Source organism: Pezoporus flaviventris, unplaced genomic scaffold, assembly GCF_033815535.1.
Source record: "Pezoporus flaviventris isolate CSIRO_AGI_PZ_B2104156 unplaced genomic scaffold, CSIRO_AGI_Pfla_v1 ptg000063l, whole genome shotgun sequence".
Lineage (NCBI taxonomy): Eukaryota > Metazoa > Chordata > Aves > Psittaciformes > Psittacidae > Pezoporus > Pezoporus flaviventris.
In genome coordinates, this window is record NW_026892611.1 from 3527092 (window position 1) to 3551175 (window position 24084).

Genomic DNA, 24084 nt, shown 5'->3' on the forward strand with positions numbered 1-24084 from the left:
GCTGTCTTTAACGTCTGATATCTTGAAGTGCGATTCCGTTTTGAATGTAGGGTGGTTTCTTTGTACTTGTGCCACTTCAGCACGCTCCTTATGCTCTTCACAATTTCCTTAATATTACGCACACTTCTGTTTTCACCTGCGAAATTTGAAATGCACTTTTAAGTCATAGGCTAAAAAAACCACAAATCTGTAGAAGTGTTCAGACATCATCATCTCCCAGGGATTTTAGCTGTTGCTATAGAAGCCTAAATTCTCTTTTGGGAGACCTTTCCAATATAAAGAAGTTGATACTGGAGGAAAGTTGTCATGGAAATATGCAGCAAAAAGGGAAAGGAAAGGAAATCTCAATGTGATGACTCTAACATAAGCTTAGCCAGCTTGGTGATGTAGCTTTTTATCTAAGGGCTCTAATTCTGCGGATTCTCTTAATTACATTCCAATGGGCTGGAATGCTACAGGCTAAAAGCTAAAGAGATAAATTGTTTAACATTTACATAACCAAAGGTAGTTCTTCAACTCAGTGAGCATCATGTTTATTCAGATTCAGGTTTCCTTGCTTCATAATAACTTCTAAACAGTAGTATGACACTATTCTTTAGGCTACCCAGCCCTCCAGATGGGGAGGTAAAGTCCCTTTGGAGCTGAGTTTGAGTCCTGTTCCTGCAATGCAGCCACATCAGTTTCCTGGTGTCGGGCCATTGGGGTGGGTGCTGAGAGCAGTGCTCCCTACAGCCACCACCATGGTTTACCTGTTGGAAGGACCCCCTTCCAGGTGATGTCGGTAGGCTGGGGATTTTCCAGCAGCCTGCTTCTAGTGTGGGGTGAGCTGCAGGAATGGCAGCTCTAAAAGGATTTACAGACCTCCTGCTATTGAAATAAGGCTTCTGGAACTAATTTTAAAATGACTAAAAATAGTTTATTCTGCAGGCTTCAGTGCCATTCAGATTTGAACAGGAGTCCTTTGTGTCCAGCTAAATGGTTGTATAAGCAGATCCCTCTCCATGAATTTGTTGTCCATCACTAAGCCTGGTTGGTTCCCTAGTTTCAAGCTCTTTGTGTTTTTCTTACTAGAGCTTCCTGATACCTGATAGATGTGATTGAGTGAGTTGTCTTTAAATATCTATTACCGGTGTCACCATGGTAACTGCTGTAAGAGTTTCCTGCTGGTAGAAGGTTTCCAGCTCCCTGAGATACAACAGGGCAAAATGCTTAAGCTGTTGTTCTCAATGAGATCACATGCAATCAAAGAGGAAAAAATAGCATATTTCTCATCTTTAATAACAATGAAAGGAGTATAGCTTGTTCTGGAGTCTGTCCTTGGATCAGAGGACAGGTACATGAGCAGGGACATGCCAAGCTTTCCCTGGAGATCATGCTTTCACCTGCAAGTTCCTGCAGGAATAGGAGGACGTTGTTCTCTGTGACAGAGCCAACAGTTGGCCTTTCTTTTGATACTGTCAACAAATGAACTTATTAATTCTAATGAAGGATGCAAAATAGTGATATTCCACTTGACACATGAGCCAGCAGAGTTGCTGGTGATTCACTGTGGGGTAGAAAGCATTGAGCTGGCCTGTGTATTCTCTCCTCATTCCTCTGTATTTCCTTTTCTTGCCTTAGGCCTTCAACTGCTGTGTTAGCAGGGCAATATCCAGAGTGACTTTTCCTGCTGTCCTGGATTTCCTAATCTTCCCTTTCTGTCACATGTGCTTTCTTTCCCAGGTTGCTGTTGCTTGGCCAATCCATCCTCTTTTGCCCTGTAATGACCAATGTATCTATAGGCTTCTCTGCAAGACACGTTCACCAATGTCCCTTGTGCTAACTCGGGGGTTGTTTTGCTTTCATTTATTTATGGTAAACAGGTCACAGACTCCATAAGATACTTCCTTTTCATGCAGTCTGTTCTTTTGCTTCATTACCCTCCTATTTTAATATCTGCTGGAGATTTTAAGTTATCACTTGCCTTTATAGAAACTCAGAAAGCTGAGCACCTATTTGTCACTTTCCCACTTCATTAGTTGTTCCTGCTGCTTGTGGCATTTAGACTTTCTACCTTTCCATAAAGGAGGCTTCCATTCATTTAAAGAGCTGTTCAGTGTAGCTGTTTAGTACAAGAAAATGGGAGGCTGAGCTTATGGACCTTGAGGAGAGGTACAATTTGCATTTGCTTTGTGTGTGTGGACAACAAACAGGACAGAGCCAGAAGTGCTGTCTTCCTCTGTGATGGAAAGAGTTCTGCCTGTCTGGAGGATGAGTTCATGCTGATGAATGCTGATATTTGTCCTTACCTGCCTCACAGGCAACATGATTTACATACTAAGATCTCTTTACTAAGATTGAAAAGGCTCATAATTGATTTTTAGTTATAATCTTTATTATGTGCCAAATCTGGACTAGGGTTTAAAGTCTGAAGTAATTATAATTACTAACCAAGAAATCCAAGGAAATAATTCTCATAAGAAATCTTGAAAGCAGAACTTAGATCTCAGAATAGAATTTGCTTGCATTATACCACTGCACGTTTCTTAATAGTAACTACAGAAACTTAGTCGTTTCTGTAATGCTGTGGTTAATACTGGGAGGATCTCAGTGTCTGGGTACTTCAGATTCCAGCTGCATGGTTAAATTTCTTAAGTGTGCTATATTGATTCAGAAGTTTAAGCAGCAGCAAACATGTTTGTTCATACAAACTGTCTGGAAGCAAGGAATTGCTGAACTTTAATTTAGGTTCTCCCTTTTTTCTGGATTTATGTTACCAAAGGCAAACTTCTATGCTCTGATTCTGGGTGCCTGTGTCTCTTGCAAAACTGCTGACTTCCTAAATGGAAGCTAAATCTGATGGGCATTGTAGATCCTTACTAGCTTGAGCTAGTTTGTCAGTAATTTAGATGCCTTAGTTTCCCTACCTGTAAACTATATGGGCTGCTAAGTTACTGCAATGATTAGGTGATACTGTTCAAGAAACCTGTAAAAGATGCAGGGATTAAGAGCTCTGAGATATTTCTATGTGAGGAATCAAACCTATTCTGAAATCCTGATCTACATCAAAGGGTTAGTTCATCTCCTGGGACTTGAACTCCTTGTGCTGTCAGTCATCTCTGTTAATTTGTTCTAGTTCTTGTTGCTGCTGGGCTCCCCACGATGCTCTCTGTGCATCTAGGCATACCCTGCAGTTCTGCTTCCATTCAGGGGCTGTCAGCAGTTCCAGTGCACATCCCTCTGAAACAAAGCTGACAACTCAGGTCTTTCATTTGCATCACCCTGAAACATACCAAAAAGTTCAAAGCAGTGGGGCATTCCACCAACGTCCTATTGGGACTTTTTGATTCTAAGGCAGCCTTCAGCACGTATCTTCTCCAGTCCTTAATTTTCCAGCACAGCATTCCATTGTCAGTGATCAGCAAAAATGTAATGAAATGGTTTTCTGTTCAGGGCTCCTTAGTGCTTGATGGATGCCTGGTGTAATTTCTTTCCCGTTAGGGGATAAAATGCAGGCTTTTCTAGCATGTGATCCCCCCTGGACAATGAGCAAAAGGATTGAGTAGGGTTGTGCAGTATTTTGCCTGTGTAGGTAGTAAAAACTTGCTGTTCTGCTTCAATATGGTAATTCTCTATGAATTGTTAATGAAGCCACATTATAACCTATATACCCAAAAACTAACAGTGAGGGATAATAAAGAATGAAGATACTCCCTTTTGCTTAAGTCTTTCATTTAGTCATTGAAATAAAAGATTTCAGTTAAGAACAGTGCAAGTCTTATCTCTTCCTTTAGGGAAGAGCACTGAGTATTGCCTTTTCCACGTATTTCGATCTCTGCATTTTGAATTGAAGGGTGACTGCAGGAAAGCTGCTCTTGCTTTGTTGCTCTCTGATGCCAAAGTGCAGACATTCAAAACCAGCAGAGGAAAATAAACTTTGGATAAAAGTGTGCAAAAGTGATCAGAGACTGATCAGAGACTTTTATTCTAACTGCATGAAATACAACGACTATTCCTTCACCACAGATTTCCTTCCTCATTTTGCCTGTTTCTGTGGGCTGGTTGCTTTTCTTTTGGTAGCTAGATATCTGTTAACTCTTCAGTGTTCTACTTGGGAATAACAGAAATCCTGAGAAATGCTGGCACCTCTTCCAGATTCTTAGTTTTGAAAGAGGCAGTTTCCTAATTCTATTTTTGACTTCGTGACTGTTCCCTTGGAAATTTTCAAGTTGTTGTCTGGTCTTCTGAAAATTTGGCAATAGGCACCAGAGGAAGCTGTTTTTCTTGTCTCTTATAGCACTCCATGTTCCATAAAACATATTTGTTTCTTTCCAAATCTAATTCTTCTAGTCTCTTTAGCAACAAATGTTTTCTGTAGTTGCAGGTCAAAGCTGGTAGCTACAGACTGAGCTCCTCAGGTATATGGGTGGGAACAGGATACTGTGTGATAGCCCCTTAAGAGCAGGGGAGAAAAGATCCGGGTTCTCAAAGTCTCCCTGGTGGAGCCTTTTTGGCAATACTTTAAGAGTTCACTCTTTATATCCACCCATTCGGTCAGCATCATCTTGTGAACTGAACAGCAGTTGTTTTTGTCAAGATGGAAAGTGGTGCCCCATGATTCATTCTGCAAATGTCCGCTCACTGCTTCAACTTCCTGACATCAGTAGTGGGACTGAGAAAGCAAAGAAGTTTGTAGCAGTTATATATAAAAAGGAAGAAAGCACAGAGTAAACGATGTCCCAAAGCCATGGCCTGACTCCACTAATACCCGCTGTCTGAGGCAGGCTTTCCTTTGTAATTACTTTTGGTTTTATAACTCCAGACAGTAATGTCCTGAGCCTTATAACTGAATTAGAGACTTGCTTTAAGAACACGTTGTTATTGACATAATAGTCTTGTTTATGGAATTTCTCTCCTCTGTAATTAAGGTTGTTGCATGCACAAAAGCAGTTAAATATAGCATAAATATCTGTAAATGCAAAGATCTTTCAAACCTTGTTCCTTGTGTGAGCCTTTTTCCACACTCTCCGTGCATTTGCCTCTCAAATGAGCTATGCAGCTGGAAATTCTGCCCTTTGCCTGTGCCATTATGTTGTGTCTCATCCGTATTTGTTCCTGTAAAATTGCAGGAGCAATGTAGGTTGCATCATAAAGCCTTTAAATTCCTCAAATGCTGTATTTTAAAGGTGTATTGATTAGTGGGGTTTGGTCTCTTTCTCTTATACCTTGTTGCAGAGTTGTGGGAGCTGATGGATTGAGCAGCATGCAAGCAATATGCTCACTGTTATTTTGTCTGTCAACCAAACTTACCAGCTGGGTGAGAACCTGGCACATTCTTTAGAGAAGTTTATATCGCTACTTGAAATTGTTTTCTCATACTGGCTGTGTGAAAGTAATTATGGTTAAAGCCCTGGACAGGCCACAGGCTTGCTTTGAGCCTGGCCAACTCATTTTTAGCTGTCTGTTTCTGGGCTCTTTGTTCATTAAACAGACAATTTTTCAATTCAGAAGGTTTTGTGCTGATTAATTCTTTGGTCTAAGTAAAGAGATCAGATAATTATAGTAATAAGTGCTCCCAGAAAACCTCTAAATAAACAAATGTACTGTCTGGTCTTGCTGGGTTTGGGGAAATTGAATGCCACTATTCCAGCCTGTTTACCAAAGTTGAAGCATGTAAATGCTGTGACTGTCTCTTTATGTCCAAGCATTTTCATTTTTAGGCTTTGGTCAAGTTATATTTATCAAAGCTAAAAATATCTTTGTGAATGAAATATAGTAGCTCATCTTCCCTCCCTACTCCATTTCAGTTCATTCTTTCTTCTGGCTGAGGGAAACTAAAAACTATTGAGCTGACAATACTGTTCTCCCACTGAGTCCCACCAGCAATGGCAAAGGGACAGGGTGGTTCAGTCCAGACAGTGTCTGTGTTTTCTTTGGGCAAAGAAGCTTTTCGGCAAGGTGCCTGCAGCTGATGGTCCCTCTCATTTGAGTGCAGGGTCCAGGGACCTGCGGTCATTTGCTTCCAAGTCCATATTTCGGGCATCGAAGGTGCTCCATAATCAAAGCAGAGGGAGTGACTTGCAGTCTCTCTGCTGGGTACCCAAGTGACCTCACTGCCTGTGCATGCAGCACTGAATGTAGTGTCACTTCCTCAGGCAGGAGAAACACAGTGCCTGTGGATCACAGCATCTGCAAGAACTTTGTTAATATGAATGACAAAGTCCTTCCACCTTATCTGAGCTGTGAATAATCTCAAACCCTCCAAATGCGAGCTGTTTAAAATCACAGAATGGCTAATGTACACTTGAGGCTCGCCAAGCTTAGACCATTACCACATGATAACTGTCATGTGGTCTTTTTCTTGTTCTGATGTGCTAAGATCTGAAGGCAGGAGTTCCTCACTCTGAAGAACATCCTGAGGAAGCTGGATCCCAAATCTATAACCTTTAGAAGGGATTCAGCTGGGACTCAGCCTGTGTCTTAAGGCTTGGTTACTCCACAATAACAGTAGTGGTGCTAACACTGAAATGAAATGTAAATTTATTCTTGGCATAACATGAGTTTCCTTTAAGACCCTTTGGCACCTTGGAGTAAGGGTTTCGGGGGTGTAGTAAAGTTGAACTGTTCAGATGCAGCAACTCTTTTTAGGCTGATATTGTGAATCTTCCTTATCTCTCTATTATGAGGTTATTATCATAGCATTAACACTGCTTATGTACTAGGTTCACACTGCTGGGGAAGGATCCTTCTCTGGAGTTTGGGAGAGAATTCCCGATTTGTAGCCACAGCCTGAGTGTCCTGGGCCAGAGACATTGGAGTGTGAACAGCCCCTTCTCTGGACAGAGTCAAACAAAAAACCCATAGGCTTGGGACAGCTCAGGAGAAGTAACTCGGGACTGATTCTAGTTATTTCTGGTGTAAAAGCCTCTGTTTTAAGTGAATTTTCCTTCCCTGCACGCACATACCTTCCCACTCTTTTGAAGAAGTGATGGAGGCAAGTGAAATGTCTAAGGTGTCCTGGCTGTGATTGCTGACAGAGTGGGTAAGACATTATCAGTATTGAATATAAAAGCTTCTGAAAGCTGCTTCTGTGGTTTCCTCTGAAAAAAAGCCTTCTTTCTGTGGCCACCTCCTTGCCCTTCCTACGCTGTGTGCTGCTTGTTGCTACTTGATTGGACCATGCAGACTATTTGGGGTTTATGCTCTCTGCCCAGTGTCCGGTTCTGCTGTTGGGGTTGATGGGATAGTGAAAGAAACTCTTCGTCTGCTTTACAGATTGAAGCATCTCAGTGTTTTGGAGGTGGGCTACAAATGACTTTCTTGCATAAATCCTCCTTGCTTTGATGAAAATATAATATTTCTCATTCCCCTGAGTAAGCAAGTGTGCATATGTGTGTGTGTGCTGAATGCCAAAGCGCTGGCGAAGCCAGCTTGCTTCCGTATGTGAATCATTTCTCAAGCAGCGCTCTGTCTCACTGCAATGTGGTTTTCCTCTCAGGGAAGCACTCAAGCCCTGAATTTTTAGTCTGTTTTGCACATGCTGTCAGAAGCTAGTGGAAGACAGTTTTCTTTTTAATGCAGAAAAGAGGACAAGCTTTTACTGTAAGTATTTTAATATCTTTTACTTTTTTAGGTGGGAATTGTATTATCTTTAGATGTGTTCTAGGATCACTAATGTGTTCTTGGAGTGAATGGACTTGCTTTGCTCAACAACTACTTTTTTTGGTAGTATCTCACTTTAAAACTAAATTGCATAAAACAAATGTATAATGGAAGCAATTGCATTAGCTGAAAATGGGCTGGGGGCGGTCTAAAAGCCGTTAAAGTCTAAAAGCCATTATAACAAAAAATGCCACCATGTGAGTCAGAGCTGGCTACTGTATTTTTCTTCTGCTCAGCTGTGTAGATGTAGTGACAGAATGGTTGAAACTGTTTCTGTGCCTCTTTCTGCTTTCTTTTCTGGCAATTTAAGGTTGTTCTCCAGCAGTTACATGGAGCAGGAGCAGACTTCATTCTGCTACTGCATGTTCATGTAGTCCAGTCAAAGGGCAGAAAGGACCAAGCTGCTAAGCACATAGGTTTGGCAGCTCATGCCTCTGCAGGTTATCAGTGAGAGCACTGGGGAGCGTGCCAGCTGGGTGCCCTCTTAAAGCACATCAGCAAAGAGCTCTTCAGATTGCCAGCAGGACTCTAATTACAGCAGTTTAACAGTTGTCCTTAAAATTGTACCCTGGACTGAAGCTTGCTCATAATAACAATAGTAATAATAGCATTTATATGGCATGTAATATGGCGAAGTTGTGAAGTCCTGTATGTGTAGCTATAGAGGGTTACTGGTAAAACTGATTTGAGAACAGGGATTCTCTACCTCTCTCTTGTACTCAGTCTAAGTTCTTCTAGATGTCCCCTATTAACCCTTTCTGTCTCATCTCCAAAGGGAGCTGATTTCCATGTTCTCTTCTACCCTTTCAAAGTTATAAAATGCTCTCTGCTCCTAACCTCAGGAGGAGAGAGGGTATTTGATTTGCTGAACTACAGTATTCCGTGCACACTTTTGACAGATAGCACAAGCATACCTTATCCTAACATGCACACATGTATGTACTACCCCTTCCCAGTTTGCTTCTACAGTTGTTCTAAAACAATTGAATTTTATTATGTAGCCCACCGAGATGTTTGTGTTTATGTCCATTAGTGGTCCTTAACTCACAGTAGTAACTGTTGATACTGTTGCCTGAATCTGTTCTGTTCCTGTTCAATATGACTATTTTTAAAATGCAGAAGTCCTCTCATTTCTCCTATGGCTTTGGAGTTATGTCCTCATCTTTGCAAAGAACCCTGTCTCTTAGAAGTTCACACTGTCACTCAAATAAATGTTCACAAGCTCCCTGTTAGCTTTAGTGAGTGATCTATTCTGTACTTTAATGGAAGGTAACTATCTCAAGGGATAACTTCTGTATCTTGACTATTTCTCTGCCTTGTGATGGATAGGAAATGTGGATCCAGGGAAACATCTTGGCGTGTGGCAATCTGAGGCTGTTCCCTTGTGTACTGTAGGACAGATGTTGATTTATCTCATTTTTACTTTTCTCTGTGGGGTTCCTTTCCAAGGCACATGAATGAATATATCTTCATAAATATGCCATTTAGTGGATAATTGTAAATGGAAAAACTAAGGCATAGGAAGATGACATGGCTGAGGCAGTGCAATAAATCTCTGGTCCTGAGGATAGAACCAAGTGGATCCCAAATGAGTGCATTGACTGCAGTCTCATCCCTTTGCATTTCAAGGGAACAGGGAACCTGTTAGTCTGTGCTTGTACCAGTCAGTATTCCCATGCAGCTACATGCTGTATCTCTGCCATTCCAAAAAACATGATCATTCCTTCTCTCTTGTAGGTGTACCTACCCTCTGTGCTACAGAGAATGTAATGGCAGGTAATTATCAGGCAAACCACTTGTAATTATTCTTAATTTCTTTAGCAATTATGTAGCTCTTGCTCTATCTAAAATGAAACCTTCTTTTCTTTCTTCCTTGTGGGTTGGCAAAACATGAAGTGTGAACCATATGTGTCACTTGCTTTGTGCTGTATTCACCAGGACAGTAGTTCAAAGAACCTGAATTAATGAGCAGTAGCTACCTTGAAATGGTTCTAAACTATTTTGTTCTCAACTTGCAATATACTTGAACATAAATTAAACCCATCAGGGTACAGTCATAGTGGGGAAAGCCCAGAGTGACCTATTTTTTTACTTTTATTTTTTTTTCAATTATAACATGGTTGTAACTTCAAAAAGGAAGTTTGAAATCAGTGCAGCAGTTCTACCTTTCCTGAATCTTTCTTTTGACTTCTGTCTCCAAAGGGGGGATGTCAGTACTATGTGAACTGATATACTTGTCATACATTGAAATAATGAGGGAACTACTACTTCTAAAAATGCATTCTCCAAACTCTGTAGTGTGAAATCACTTCCTGGATGTAGTTTTGATGTGATTTAATAAAATCTGTCGGTTATTGCATAACCTCTGTGTGTACATTCTGCCACTACATGCTTGTGTATGGCAACGTGTCATGGCAGGGGGGTTGGAACTAGATGATCTTAAGATCCTTTCCAACCCTAACTAATCCATGGTTCTATGTGCTGCCTCTATCTGTCTCTTCTTACAAATGGATGCTGCCACCCTGCCCTTCAGATTGTCCTTTTGCTTGTGTGCATCCATCAGTAATTGCCACATCTAAATCTAACTCTTTGCCCTGGAGGTAGTGAAAGATCATATCACTCTTGGCCTTTCAACCTTGCCAAGAGAATGCATCTACTTAAACCAGAGAAGCAGGGTGTGTTGTGTATGGATAGCAAGCATACAGTTGTGCCTGTGCATGCATCACTGAATGACATTTGGGCTTCTTCAGGTATCCCACCATCCAGCTGGTAGTTGCTGTTGTCCTTCTAATGAATGGGGAGGGCTAATGAATAGAAAGTTACAGATAGGTTGGGATTCTTTTCCTTACCCCCATGTTGTTTATAAGATCAGGGTCATAGGTAGTTTAGTAGTTTTTCTTTGGAGGTGTGTAGTTGTGACTGGTTAGATAATCAGGGTGAGGAAAGAGGAGATTGATTATCCATGTACTAACAGTACAATTTAAATTACAGGAGGAACATGTTCCCAGACATTTAGAAGTACAGCTTGGGCTCCATTTTCAAGCATCAGTCACTGCTGGATGACAGTTCTGGGTATTTAATCTAGAGAAGTAGTAAAATAGCTGTATTTTCCTGTCATAAATGGCCAGTAATATTGAACACAGACAAGAGAAATGCAGCTAAATCAATCCTTTTTCCACATGCACACATGAGGATTTGGTTGCAACTTCTGAATCTTTTTTCATGAGATTTAACTAAGAATTAAAGGTTGACAAATCCAAAACTCCTGGGAGAACTTCTGTGGAGGAGGATGAGCAAAAGGTTTTGCACTGCTCTCATTTGTCCATGCCTGGAAAAGTCATCAGTGACTCTAATGGTTGCTGCGGGAAGAGGATTTTATTTTGACTGATGTTGAGACATGGAGTTTTGCAGTTGCTGACGCGGACTCTGACAGTCTTTGGTTGGTTTTTGGAAGCTGAGTTGGTGGGCAGAAACCTGTCATTTGTGGCTGGCTGGAACTGTCCTCACCTGGGCCATTTCTGATCTAGTTTAGACATCCTTGTAACTGGTCAGTATATTTATATGCTAGCTGATAAATACAAGTTTTAGAGAGTTATGAAGAACACACTAAGGAAATAAGCAAGAAATGCCTTAAGAGACAGCATCATTTTTGTGTTGCCACTGTAATCACAAAGTAACTTTTCTCTTTAGGAGAGCTAATAGATTTTCCATTATCTGTGGATTTCCATCTGATGCCATGAAGGGTAAGGAACCGGCTCTGCTGAAGTTGCTCATGTTGTAGAGGGAGGGAGACATGTGCCCTGCAAAGGAAATTCTCATCTGATGCCACATTGAAAGTGCTCTTCTAGGGTTTTTTGAGTCACACAGAAGAGCAGTTAAACAAAACAAAGCAAACTGCAACCCGTAAGAGTAACTTTTGTATGAGGATACATCTTCAGGCAACCTTAGCAAAATGAGGAGTTTGAAGATGTGACTCTGAAGCAATATCAGAGCTACTGATGGTTAAATTTTGGGACTGGTATTTTGTTTTACACTTTCCCAATGATTAGTTGGGTGACAATGGGCATATATGTGCCTTGATGTCTGTGTATTTGTTTTATATCTAAATTTTATCAACACTTAATTGCTTGCAAAAGCACCTGGAGTCTATAACTGCGGTGTTATTATAGTACGTTTTTCTCCACTCCTGAAAGTTAAAAAATAATACTCAAACCACCTTTGCTTGGGGCATGTACAAAGCATGCAGTTTGTCCTGCTGCAGCATGCAGTTTGGACATGAAAACTTCCAAGTGATGTCTCCTGGTACTCTACCAGCAAAACATGAAAGTTCAGCTGCAAATGAGACTGGCAAGCAAATCTGCTGAGGGAGACCAGGAGAAGCTGCTGCTCAGTGTTTAGGGTCAGGTTTATAACGAATACTTTTGGGGCAGCAAAATCAAGAGCCTGAGAGATGTGGGGAAGTGGGCATAACTTGTCAGCTCCTTTGAGCTGTGTTTCAGGGGAAGGAGGTGGTCTGGCTTGTGACTGGGTTGGGATTTTTTGTAGTTATTGGCTCTTTAATCCAGTTTTAACAAAAGCTAAGCTTTGTACCAGCAAAAAATCCGGGAAGTGTCTCTATGTGGAGGAATAATGGAGGAAGGTTGTACTGAGAGCCTCAAAGGCACTAAACCCAACATAACAAACTAGAGAAAAGAGAAGATGGGTATGTTAAATACAGAAATACAACACACTGAGCTGGATGGAGCAGATGCCTAAGGAGACAAAGCCCTGGCAGTGTTCAAAGCCAGGTTGGATGGGGCCTTGGGTGACACGCTCTAGTGTGAGGTGTCCCTGCTCAGGGAAGGGGGTTGTAACCAGATGATCTTGATGTCCTTTCCAACCCAAACCAGTCTGTGATTCTATGATTCTAAGGTACTGAAGATGACCAAAGGAGTAGACAGTTTGATTTTTAACTGTTAGCCAGCTCTTATTTCCAAACAGGTTTTTATCTGCCATCTCTATCCAAGTTACCAGTTCCTGTATTGGACTATCAACTTCCCTGGTTTGTGACCCTGGCTTGATTCCTGCTATCTGCTAAGAAATCAAGATGAGTCATATGGAAGCATCTGTCAAGCCCAAAAAATTGTAGTTTAAATTGAATTGATGTGGAAGGCAGAAGAGAATTCTATTTTAGCCCAGCTGGCTATCCTGCCATACAGCTTCCTACATGCTGCCAGAAAATCCTTTACAGCTTACTGAACTTGTTAGATATTTCTATGTTCCAGTTGATAGTTTATCTGAAAATAGCAGAGATAGATTAGGTTAGAGGGAAAATAGTACAAGTATGATGCAGATTTTAGATGCTTAAACCACAACAGAAGAAAATTGTGCTTTGATGTGTAATAAAGGCTCTGGAATAGTCTGACCTTTTGATGTAATGAAAAGTAACTGAATTACAGGAAAGTGGCATTGGGGACTGTGGGTTTTAACCCACCGAAGTCATGGACATGTGTCCTTGGAGAGTCCTGTCTGCAAAGCTGGCATTGCTGACCTCCTTTTCCAAAACTGCTGGGCATTCACAGGTCTCAATGAACCTGCCATCTGGTACATGGCTCTTCAGATCTAGTAATGAGTTTTCATCATTCCTCATTTCATTCATTTTCCCAAAGCAACTTGAATGACTCGGCTTTAATTTGCCTGTCCTGTTGAGTGAGTAGCGCTACACAGAGACATGAGCACCAGAACTGAAGCCATGTAAAGCACGTGGGGTACAGATAACCTGTATCTGTAGCCCCCCACCGGGGATTTTCCTGTGTGAATTCATTGCTGCAGATATGCTTATAATTTTTATGTGCTTACTAGTGCAGCTGCCAGGTTTCTTGACTGTAAAATAATATTGCTTGTCATCACTCAAATCAACGTATCTTTTTAGTTATTCAGAGTAAAATAGCCTTTAATAGTCAGCAGAATGTGCTTCCTAGGAGTTTGTTGTACAGGACTGGTGAATTTCTCCTTTGATGGATAGCCAAACCTTCAGATCCAAGAAGCCTCACATTGTTTCTGCTGATGCTGACTGGAAGAGTTGGGATGAATTCTTAATCCAGTTTTTCTAGCCAGAAAATGGGAATAATTCTAGACTGTTCTAAAGACCTTCTATTAATAAATGCATGTAGACTGGCTTATAAGCAACGTCTACTCAATCTTGAATAAATTGGTAAAATTTCAAGCAAAATGGACTGTCTTTCCACTGTAGAACTTGTGTCAGCTGCCCAAATAGTCCACATCAAATTATCCAAATGCCCTTTAAGCACACCAGTGAGAAAGGATGAGCATGGCCTAAATTCTTAAAGGCTGGTGCCTGCAGGGAATTCTGAGGATTACTGAGAGCAAAAGCTCTGTCAGGACCAGCTTTACAATTTTTGTAAACTCTGATTCTCTCCTGTTTCAGTGGAGGTGATGTTCAGACACCAGCACTTGTAAGGGTAAAAGGTTTGGGGTTTTTCCTTGTTTTTAAAACCCCTGCAGTTTGGAAGTGACTGGTGATGAGCTGACTTTGCTGAAGCAACAGATTGTTGGTTCAGACCCTCATTCGTTTCAGCATAGAGCTGCTGCTTATCTTCAGTTTCTACATGTTTTCAGAGTACAATTCCAAGCAGGGCATCTACAGAGATTTAACTGTGGCTCGCTAGTGACCTGCTCAGGCTGATGCCGAAGGAAAGACTGAATCGTGGGCTGGTGGTATTCTGTTTGCTTTCCAAGCAAAGTTCCCTGTGAAATGTGAAGAAATGAAAAGCGGAATCATAGAGCTTCAGGCGTTGCTTAAAGTGAGTCATCTTCCAGGAGAGTGAGCAGAAGTATCTCATCTGAAATGTACTGAGGCGTAATGGGCGTAAAACTAGTGATTTTTGTCATTGTATTTGCAAAAGCAGCTTGGCTGCATCTCCTGTGGAAAGCTGCTTCAGAGATCTCTCTCTCTGGGTAGCCTAGAGATCAAGTCATCATCTCTCTGGGGTCCTTTCAGAATGAAATGGTGATATTTAGTTAAAATGTAGTAGTCTGACTTTATCAGTGTATTCTAAACCACTGGGAGTTGTTCTCTTGTGGCAGAAACAACAGGTAAACAAGGTTTGGAAAGCTGTGTTCAAAATGGTGTTGAACATGAGTATATATGTACTCCCTTTGTCCTGACTTGTGAAAGACCTGAAAGATTCATTCTTCCAAGGTCCATTCAGCTGTGATAAGTTGCTCCCATTCCCAAGCTCTTATTCAAGGATAGTCCATGACTATGACTGGCTGCTTTCAAAGTCATTTTCTGCTGGCTCAGAAGCATGGTCTCTGCCAGCTACTGTTGCCAACCTTGCCCTGAAAATCGCATTGAGGAAGTAGAGGCTGTTTTCTAGTTATTGCACTGCTCTGACAAGCTGCTGCCTAATGTAAGATTTGGAATAGGGTGAATTTGGGTGTCTCAACCTGAGCATCTTCAAAGATGTCCTTTTCTTTCCTTACCAATTTAGAATTATGTTGGCTTTTAACTGTTCATCTGTGGAAAAAGTAGTGTGTTTAAGACAAGTAGACGAGCTATATATAATGGTTTTAATACAATCTATTACAATCTGCTAATACCAAACTCAATCCATGAGCCATTCAATGATACTTGAACTTCTGCGTTTCCCATCGTCCCAGCTGCCCAAATCTTCCATGAGACTTTTTTGTTTGTTTTCTTGTAATGCAATAATTGAATTTGGAGGAATGGAAGAGCTGATGTTGGCTCTGAGAATGGATTTCCTGTTCTCATCAAAGAACAGCAAGATTTTGGGTTTTTACTCCTTTTTTTTGGGAAGTAGTTTTATTTAGTACTTCTCCTGAAACAGCACTTCTAATAACTCAGATGTGTGTCACTTAGCTAGGAATGAAAGCAGCTGAAGATATGTGCAACCTTATTCTTAGAAGTACATACAAGGCTTGTGGAAAGTATTGGGATCCCAATTCAGAGACCAAAATCTCTATCTACAAGGCAAATTCAGGGTAGCCCAATACATCAGAAGCCTCGCCTCCCTCTTTTACAAATGCTGATTTCCATATAAATACAGAGATCTAATAAACACTAATACATCCAAATATACCCAATTTTAGCTTCATCTGCTTGATGTAGTAAAATATTAACTCCACATGGCACATAACTCAGCTATCATTACATGAAAAAGCCATTTTGCCTCAGGCTACTGGCTGGATTTCTGAAGTTGCGGTTTGTTCTGTCTAAGTACCTCTTACTTCTAACATCAGGGTTTAATGAGCATCTTGCTCCACTACAACTTTAAAATGCCGTGGATGACTCAAACTTGAATTCTTTGGGATATCAAGAAAGCATCTGTACAGCTTAAGGCAGGAAAGTCTGAGGTACAGTTATGAAGAAATCCAGAGGGTATAATAAAGCAAGATGCATGTGCAACCACTGGATCTGCAAACCCCCAAATCTGCATAATTTGCAGATGTAATCAGGGAGATAGTTTGCATGTGCAATGGCTTGTTCACCCATATAAATACAGTGAATGGAATGCCTATTGAAAGGTAGGCTTTAAAATAATGTGAAGCACTGAAGCTTGCTAAGGAAGATCATGAACTGTGGGAATGCTAAACATTATCATATATTGTAATATAGCTTATGTATCTGTCAGGCTACATAAAAAAGGAGCCAAGTGATCAGCATAATCATTAACAAAGACTACTCTTCCTTCTCTAATGAGATCAGTTGATGGCTCCACACTGTATGTGTTAAGAATTTTAATGGAGTAATGACTATATTTAGTAATAATAATACCTACTAACTTATGACAGGTTGGAGCTGTGGAGGAAGTAGACAGCCTTCCCTGCAAGAGGCACCAAGGATAAATAGAGGGAATGTCACTTGCTGGCTTTGTTCTCTGTAAGACAGTGGCAGAGCACTTGACATTCCCTTCTGCTTCTGTGCAGCAGAACACTCCTTAAATAGACCATGGTGGCACCTGGAAGGTGCTGTCAGTGTCGAATGTGACTTGGCCCCAAGCAGATTTGTTTCCCATGAGTCCAGTGAGTGTTCTTATTCATGAATGTGAAATAAACTATAAAGCAAGTTATGAGATAGAAAAGGTCACCTAAGCCCTTCTATTCACTCAGCCAGGAATAAATTGTTTCAGCAGCTCTGTCAGAGGGTTGCTGTCCAAGTTCATACCAGCTCTGCTGGACTCCTGTGTGATTAACTTAGGGCAAACACATTCCCCTTGCTGAGACATGAGGTTGATCTCTGTAGATCTTTTGGTTACCTTTCGAACAGGCAAGAGAAGTTGGCCTCTGCCTACACAAGGCTGATGCTTAGCTACATCCTGTGTCTATTTTGGAAAATGAAGCTGCAGAAGAAGAATGGTGCTCATGTAGAGGGGGAGGGTAGGAGCTATCAGGCAATGTCCCCTCCCTCTTGCTCCCATCTCAGCAGCCTCGTGGGGCTATAAAGAAAAAAACTCCAACTAATCACTTTATTCTGCTCCTAGTTTGGATGGGGCAATGGCTGGGGAGAATTTATGGCTTCAGATCTACCAGATTGGAGCTTGCTATTGAATTGGCAGCTCTCTGTGTCCTGAAAGAAACAGACTAGTTGTTCTTGCTGGCAGACTAAATTTGTTCAGTTGTATCCAAAAAAAAAAAAGGAATTCATGTGTATTTGCTGATTCCTGGCAGGATTTCTTTCTTGCATAAGCTTATCTCTGAGGAATAGTGGATCTGGATTTTTGTTTGCAGGGAAGTGATTTTATGTTTTTACCATGTTTTGTAAACCTTGGTATTGTGAAACATCTTTTTATCACTGTGGCAACACCAACTGCTGTTTCTCTAGAAAACTCTGATAAGCTAAAGATATCATTTTCCATACAACTTAGGAATCTTGCTTCTCATGTGACTTATAAAGTGAGTATTATTTCAGTTGAAGATGCTGGATCTGTCAAGTAAGAGAAATAGTTTTCTTTTTATCCCAAGATTGTCTTCAAGTGCAGTGGACTTCACTGTTCTCAGTTTCTCTTTGATTGTGCTTCAGCATTCAGAGGTGCTCTGCAGTGCCTGATGGAGGTCTCTGACTTGCACAGTCCTAACAAAAGTCACTGTTCCTTCTGCAGTGCTTCGTGTTACCAGTCAGTATGAAAAATATAAGTGGCTGCAGCCTGCTCTGAGGGTTTGATATGTATAAGAGGGAATAAAGTTTAGCACTGCCTTTTCAGCCCTTTAAACTGATGCCAAATCTCTCTGCTCTCTTTCAGATGATACAAAGACAGTTCATATTTCTGATGTATGTACATATGTATATAATTTCTGTTTATTTTTTTTTTAGGTCTGTAGACTGAGTTATTTGGGGAGAGCATGAAGAGTGCTGCCAAGCCCTGGAGTGCAGTGGCAAAGCCAGGGAGTCATGGGGCTGAGAGAGGAAAATCTCTTTCCACCACTCCAACAGGAATGAAGACGTCCAAGTCTTCCACATCACTTGCCTTTGAATCTCGGCTCAGCAAGGTACTAGCCAGTAGGGACTGTGAAAGCATCATTATAGCCTTATTTCAGCTTAAAGCTTTGGTTTAGTCCTGGAACATTACTACACCTCCAAGACTTGGAGTGGGCTTGACCACTGTGCCAAGCATAGGGAGATTATAATTGTGCTGTATATTGACTAATACACATTTCTGAAGTTATTTTGCATGTGATGGGGAGACACTGTATTTGCGTAAAATACGAGCGGGTTTCCTTACTGTATGTGAGGGAATTGCCTTAACTTTGAAGAGTGAGAAAAAGAAATAGCAAATTCTTAGTTCAACTCATTGTTACACAGGTAAAGGAATTGAAAGAGATTTATTAATGGATTTCCAGAAGTCCTAAAAATCTGACTCTTCCTTCAAGGCAAAACATATTAACAAAAGATACTGCTTGCAACGGAACACATTTTATGAATTCTATCTTTCAATGTAGATATATTTCAAAAATAGCAGAAACTTCTATCAAAATAGTGTTTTTAAGAAAAGGGAGACATACACCTGAACTACTGCTGCATCTCCACCCTTGCAGCCAGCAAACAAAAATAACCTTATTGTGTAATGAACAGACCAAGATAACCTGTTGAAAACAGACTGTGGGCTTCCTGGTTACAACTGATTCCAGCACTAAAAGATTAGTAAACAATGCATAACATGGTGCAGCATTTTAATCATGAGGAGAGCTAAATTTCATTAATAGCCACAGCTTCTCAAGTGAAGGATTAATTTCATTAACTTGCATTATATTAATAGGATATTTCAGTGTAGTGCTCCAGGCAGGTTATGTTCATCACTGGAGTATGTGCGGTATGGCTGAGGCAAGCATCTCTGAAGGGATGCTACTTAAGAGACTTAATCAGGAGATCTGGTATAATTAATGTGTGTATGGTGTTCAATGCAGAGTATTTTCTTCCTAATTACAGCGAGTATCTTCAAATTGTTCATCATCTGCAAATGCAACATCATCAAAGTGGTTTCTTTGAAGAAACAGGGTAGAGAAAGGCACCATAGTTTCTGCTGTAGAAGAGGCACATTGAAGGAATTGGAGACTGCAGAAGTCTCTAAAGGTCAGGAAGTCAGATTGTTCCATTCTGCTTTTAAGAACGAGCTGAGAAAATCTCTGCCAGAAGGCAGAACATTCGCTTTCTGGTATCCTGGAGCGGATCAACACTTCAGCTATTGAACCTGATGTGCTCACAGGGTCCAGGAAACCACAGACTCTGAGTCAGAGGAAGAGATAAAAGGGAGAAAGAATTGGAGCTGAGAGACTTCATTTTGCTTAAAGATTTTACTTTAAGCAAAGTAAATTCAGAGACTGCTAAATAGGGAGAGTGCTGCTTGGGTGCTTGCTTTTTTTTTTCTTAACTCAAGCAGCGGTTTCAGCTTGTGGTTCATGGACCCCCTGAGTGTCCCTGGGCAACTTCAATGGAAGTGGGGTTTGATACGTGAAAACAGTTTAGGTGTCCATTAACTGAAAAGGGTGGGGGGAAAAAAAAGCTCTAGGGACCCTCTCCAGAGCTTTGGTCTTTTAAAATGATTCAAGTATTTTCCCTGAAATTAATTACAGACTGCTATTAGAGGTACCCAGGCTGTTAGAGAGGGACACCAACGGGAAAGCAGTGACCAAAGTTCTTGAGAGAAACTGCTACTTCTGCTTGTTGAAGCAACGTAATTCCAGTGTTTCTCCTTGCATCTTACGGTCATCGTGCTTGCATTGCATGGATTTCTTGAGTATGCACCTAGAGTAGGTTTGTTTTACCAGAAATCCCCCTCCCAAAAAAAACCCTCACAGCAACAATGTCCCTTGCTTTGTCATGTACAATAAAAGTAAATAAATTAGTGATACCCCTAATGCTTTTAAAGAACACATACTGTGACATGGGCTGGAAAGCACGCAGTTCACCTTCTTCCAAGCTTATGCAACATTGGTAATAACCTTTAGAATTGTGCAGCTGATCTGTTCTGGAAACAATGCATTTTTTTGTTGGGAATGATTTCCTTGGTGGTCACATGAACAAAGTGCTTTCCTGCGAACAGCCTTTTCAGTTTCTCATCTGAGTCAACAGCCTCCAGTCACACACATGGCATTAGGTCCTGTCAGGAGGTCATGGGTCGTCTTTGCTCACTGCTTTTCAAAAACCAAGGAGGGTAAATAGCTGAACTCATACCATGTTGGTAATTGTTAAATCTTGCACTGGCTGCTCTTGCCTTTTATTATGGCAGCCTGAATTTCTCAGCTAAATGGCTTTGAGATTTTGGCTTGGTCTCTGGCATGTTCTTTGTTCACGTTGGGTAACCTAGTTTATAGAGCCATGAGGTTTGGTGGCTCCTGTTTGAGAAACATAGGAAGGAACAGGCAGTTCCTTACTGTTGGAGCAGCTCAGGCACTCTTCAGAGGATCTAAAGTCACCACTGGGCCAAAACTGTATGATCCTGAGTGGAGAACCAGCAGATCCTTTTAGGATCTTTTTACTTTATATACATTAAGGGCCAGTTATTTGCTGCTTTGACCTACTCAGTGTGCCAGGCTCTGCAACTGGCATTTACCTGCACAGCCCCAATACATGACTAAATGTAAACCAGCAAGGAAATATGGTGAATGGTATTCACAGCAAGATCAGAGAAGCCAGATCGACTGGCTCCTGTGTTCTCCCTTTCAGTATTTGCCTATTTGAGTGGTCTTTCCCATTCTTATTCCTCACTGTTGAAATAGTATTTATGCCTTGACTCGCTTCACAAAAATGAAAAACAAATCCAAAAATGTAAAGAAATCTATAATATGGCTATAGAAGCAATATTCCTATTGGGCTACTTTAAGGAAATGTGCCTTTTCTGCCAGGGACCTTGCATTTTGAATGACTTAATGGAACTATTCAAGGTCTTAACCTTCTGGTTGCTTACAATCTCTGTTGCAGCTGAAGAGGGCCAGCAGTGATGACATGCTTACCAAGCCAGGGGTGACAGCAGGTCCTGGAGTCTCCAGGCTGAAGAAGACCATTACAACAGGAGCCATTTCTGAGCTTGCTGAGAGTCGCCTGAAGCCCAGCACAGGTAGATACAAAGACTATGGATGACAGTCTACATTATGTGAAATGTGCCGTGTCACTTGGTTCACCAAGTTCCTATCAGAGTTTCCTTCTCCCCACCCCCTGTAGCCCATTATAACTTACCTGTTGTGACAGTCAGTGTGCAGGATGGGACATGCTATGCCCTGCAGATTGGCCTTTCACTGCTAATCTGAAGCTAAAAGGGAGAAGTTGGGGGTTCCCAGGAGCTGCCCTGCTCAGCTTCACCCTTCTACCTCTACCAAACGAGCAGGATGGTTACCGTAGAGGCAGGAGAACAAAGATCCAGCCAGAGCATCTCCACATACAGCTCATGCTTCTAAGCTGCGGGGTGGCACTCTCTGTCCCTCAGCAGCCCCATCAGCTTGTTACCATTGGTTCCAGAGCTAAACCCGTTTCTAAAAGCAGCAGCACCATCTGCATACCAAGGGCTTCTGTGCAACTGCTCTGCCTTCCCTCAGGAGCTCAGCGAACGCTTGCTTTTGTCTGCTCCCTGGTGGCATTTCCAAGGGAATGTGAGATCTTATTAAATTTGACCATGACCTCCCTATTTGTCACAGCCTCTGCAGGGTTTTGCTGTGTAACAGAACAATGTTATTAACCAGGAAGGGATTTCTGGGAAGAAAAAAAACTCAAAAATCTTTATATACTTTCCCCCACCCCTGAAAGAAAATGATGCATTTTTAAACAGCATAATCTTCACAGTAAGACAAATCACATTCTGCAGTTAGTCAGTGTGTGAATCCTCAAATTCAAGTGACTAATTGTATCCAAAAGCATTTGAGATTTACCATCAATAAGGAGGCACGATGCTGACAAAAGATGCTTGGGAGGTATGATGTGGGGAAAATAAAACCTGTACAGATGATGCAGCATAGGATCCTGGGAATGCAGCCAGGGAAACAGCACTGCAGGGACTCCAGAATGGAATACGTATGTCAGACACAAAAATACTAGCAATGGAATAGAGAGCCCCCTTCTGCATGTGTGTATAATAACTGGGATTGAAGGAGGGATAAGATTTATGGTGATGAGTACTTTAAATGCAAAGGGTAAAATGGTTTATGGAGGTCAAGTTACATCTGGGTATTGTTTTGCCAAGTTAAATTGCATCATTACATCTGACCCCATATATTGCTTTGCATCAACATTTGTAGAAGCATGAGTGGGAATATTAGTGCTAGGCAAAGAGACCAAGTGTGGAGCTACCTATACTGTGTAGACAAACACTGAGCATATATGTACTACCCCTGTAAAATTCCTTTTAACCTAGACAGAATTGTCCCTGGTCCTATAGGGACTACTATAGGCATGTATATAAAGACCTGTACCTTACATATCTTTAATTTTCACAGTGATTCCATAGTCCAAAAGAGTGGCAATCTAACTATATTCTGAGTATGTGTTGCTCTTGTGGCCACTCATTGAAAGGTACTGGATATTTGTGAGCAAAGATGCAAAGCTGAATGGTACTTTCCGATTATCACACTACCAAAAGATACCAATTAGGCACATTCTGATACAGTATGTTCTTCCTAAAAGGAAAATTAAATATCAGATATGACAGGGGGCATGACGTGTTCTTGGAACATAAGAAAAGGAGGGAACACTGAGATGCTATATTTGATTGAAATGGCACCCAAATAGTCTCTGATTATGATCAAGACTATGCTGCAGTGCTGACTGGCTGTGGAGCCACTCCAAGTAAGAATGTTCCTGTATGGGAAATGCAGATGTTTGTGTATGCAGCCAACTGTAAATCTTGACATTTTGTTCTGAAACCACTTTCTTTGGCTTTTTTGACTGCTTTCATCAGTTCTGCATTTTCCTTTCACACCTTCACTGCAGGCATCACGTCTCCCCCTCACACCTTCCCCCTTTGTTTGTACTTTTTAGGTTGAGGTTTCTTTGTCTGTTGCTTGAGCAATTTGATTATTTTACTGAAATGATATTATATTGGTTCCAGTTGCACTCTGGCAGTACTCAGTGGGTATTATACTATTGTGTAACAGAAATCAAAAGAAACAAGGTATGTGGAGGGGGGAAAGCTTAGATTTCTTTCTTTGGGGAGTGACTGTCCAATGTTTATGTGTTGACCTTGAGCAATAGCATGTGTTCCAAATGCTGCAGATAATAAATAATTGACATCAGGATTGCTTGTTTAAATGGGGTTGTTGTCTGCTGCCCTTGGTGGACTTGAAGTTATTCATTTTAGCCTTTTGCTGACATAACTACCCCTGTCTGCCTTGTTGGAAGCTAATGCAGTAAATCATAAACAAAGGGAGATGAAGCCAACCTTATTGTGTCCATTCCTGGCAAGTGGAGTTGAGCAAAGGGAACTGGAGATGGGTTCTGGCTGGAAGTTCTGTGCTGTGATGTTTGGCTTTGTGACTGCTTGGCAGTTTTGAAATCCCAAGTAATGGGAAATGATGTGCAGGGAGAAATAAGTGTCTTGGATTCAGCTTCTTTATCCACAGTGTTACGTCTTTCCATGTACTGTCCTAAAGTAGCAATTTGGCTTTAACATAAACCTAAACTTACAGAGCTCTGGTGTTGCTTTTAATATTTAAGTTAATGAAACAGCTGGAAAAACTGCAAAACAGGAGGAAATAGGTCACTAATCCTGAGAAATATTTATTTCAATGTATGCACTTATAAAGGCAGCCAGTCTATGAAACCATATAGCAAAGTGTTTAAATAGACAAATGTATATCTTCGTGAGAAGCCAGGACTCTCTTCTTAAGGTTCAGGTTTATAGGAAAGAAGTGATTTTTCAGGTTCTGATCCTTTGAGGTTTGCAAGCCAAATAACCTTAGATAATGCAATTTCACAGATAATTTCAAAGCTTCTTATGT

The 24084-nt window shown here is 41.1% G+C and overlaps 1 protein-coding gene across 8 annotated transcripts in view; it reads left to right on the forward strand.

Moving 5' to 3' along the window:
- Positions 1–24084, forward strand: part of SPECC1 (sperm antigen with calponin homology and coiled-coil domains 1) — a 94916-nt gene that overhangs the window by 3405 nt on the left and 67427 nt on the right. For 3 of the 8 annotated variants that reach the window (XM_061470200.1, XM_061470204.1, XM_061470210.1), the window contains exons 1-3: positions 7432–7581; positions 17975–18150; positions 21080–21215. In XM_061470200.1, the coding sequence (XP_061326184.1) occupies positions 18004–18150; positions 21080–21215 (283 nt within the window). In that variant the 5' untranslated portion in view covers positions 7432–7581; positions 17975–18003. Of the gene's footprint in view, positions 1–7259; positions 7280–7430; positions 7582–17974; positions 18151–19087; positions 19232–21079; positions 21216–24084 lie in introns of those variants that run through there. The other 5 variants (XM_061470208.1, XM_061470209.1, XM_061470203.1 and 2 more) reach the window with 4 other exon arrangements.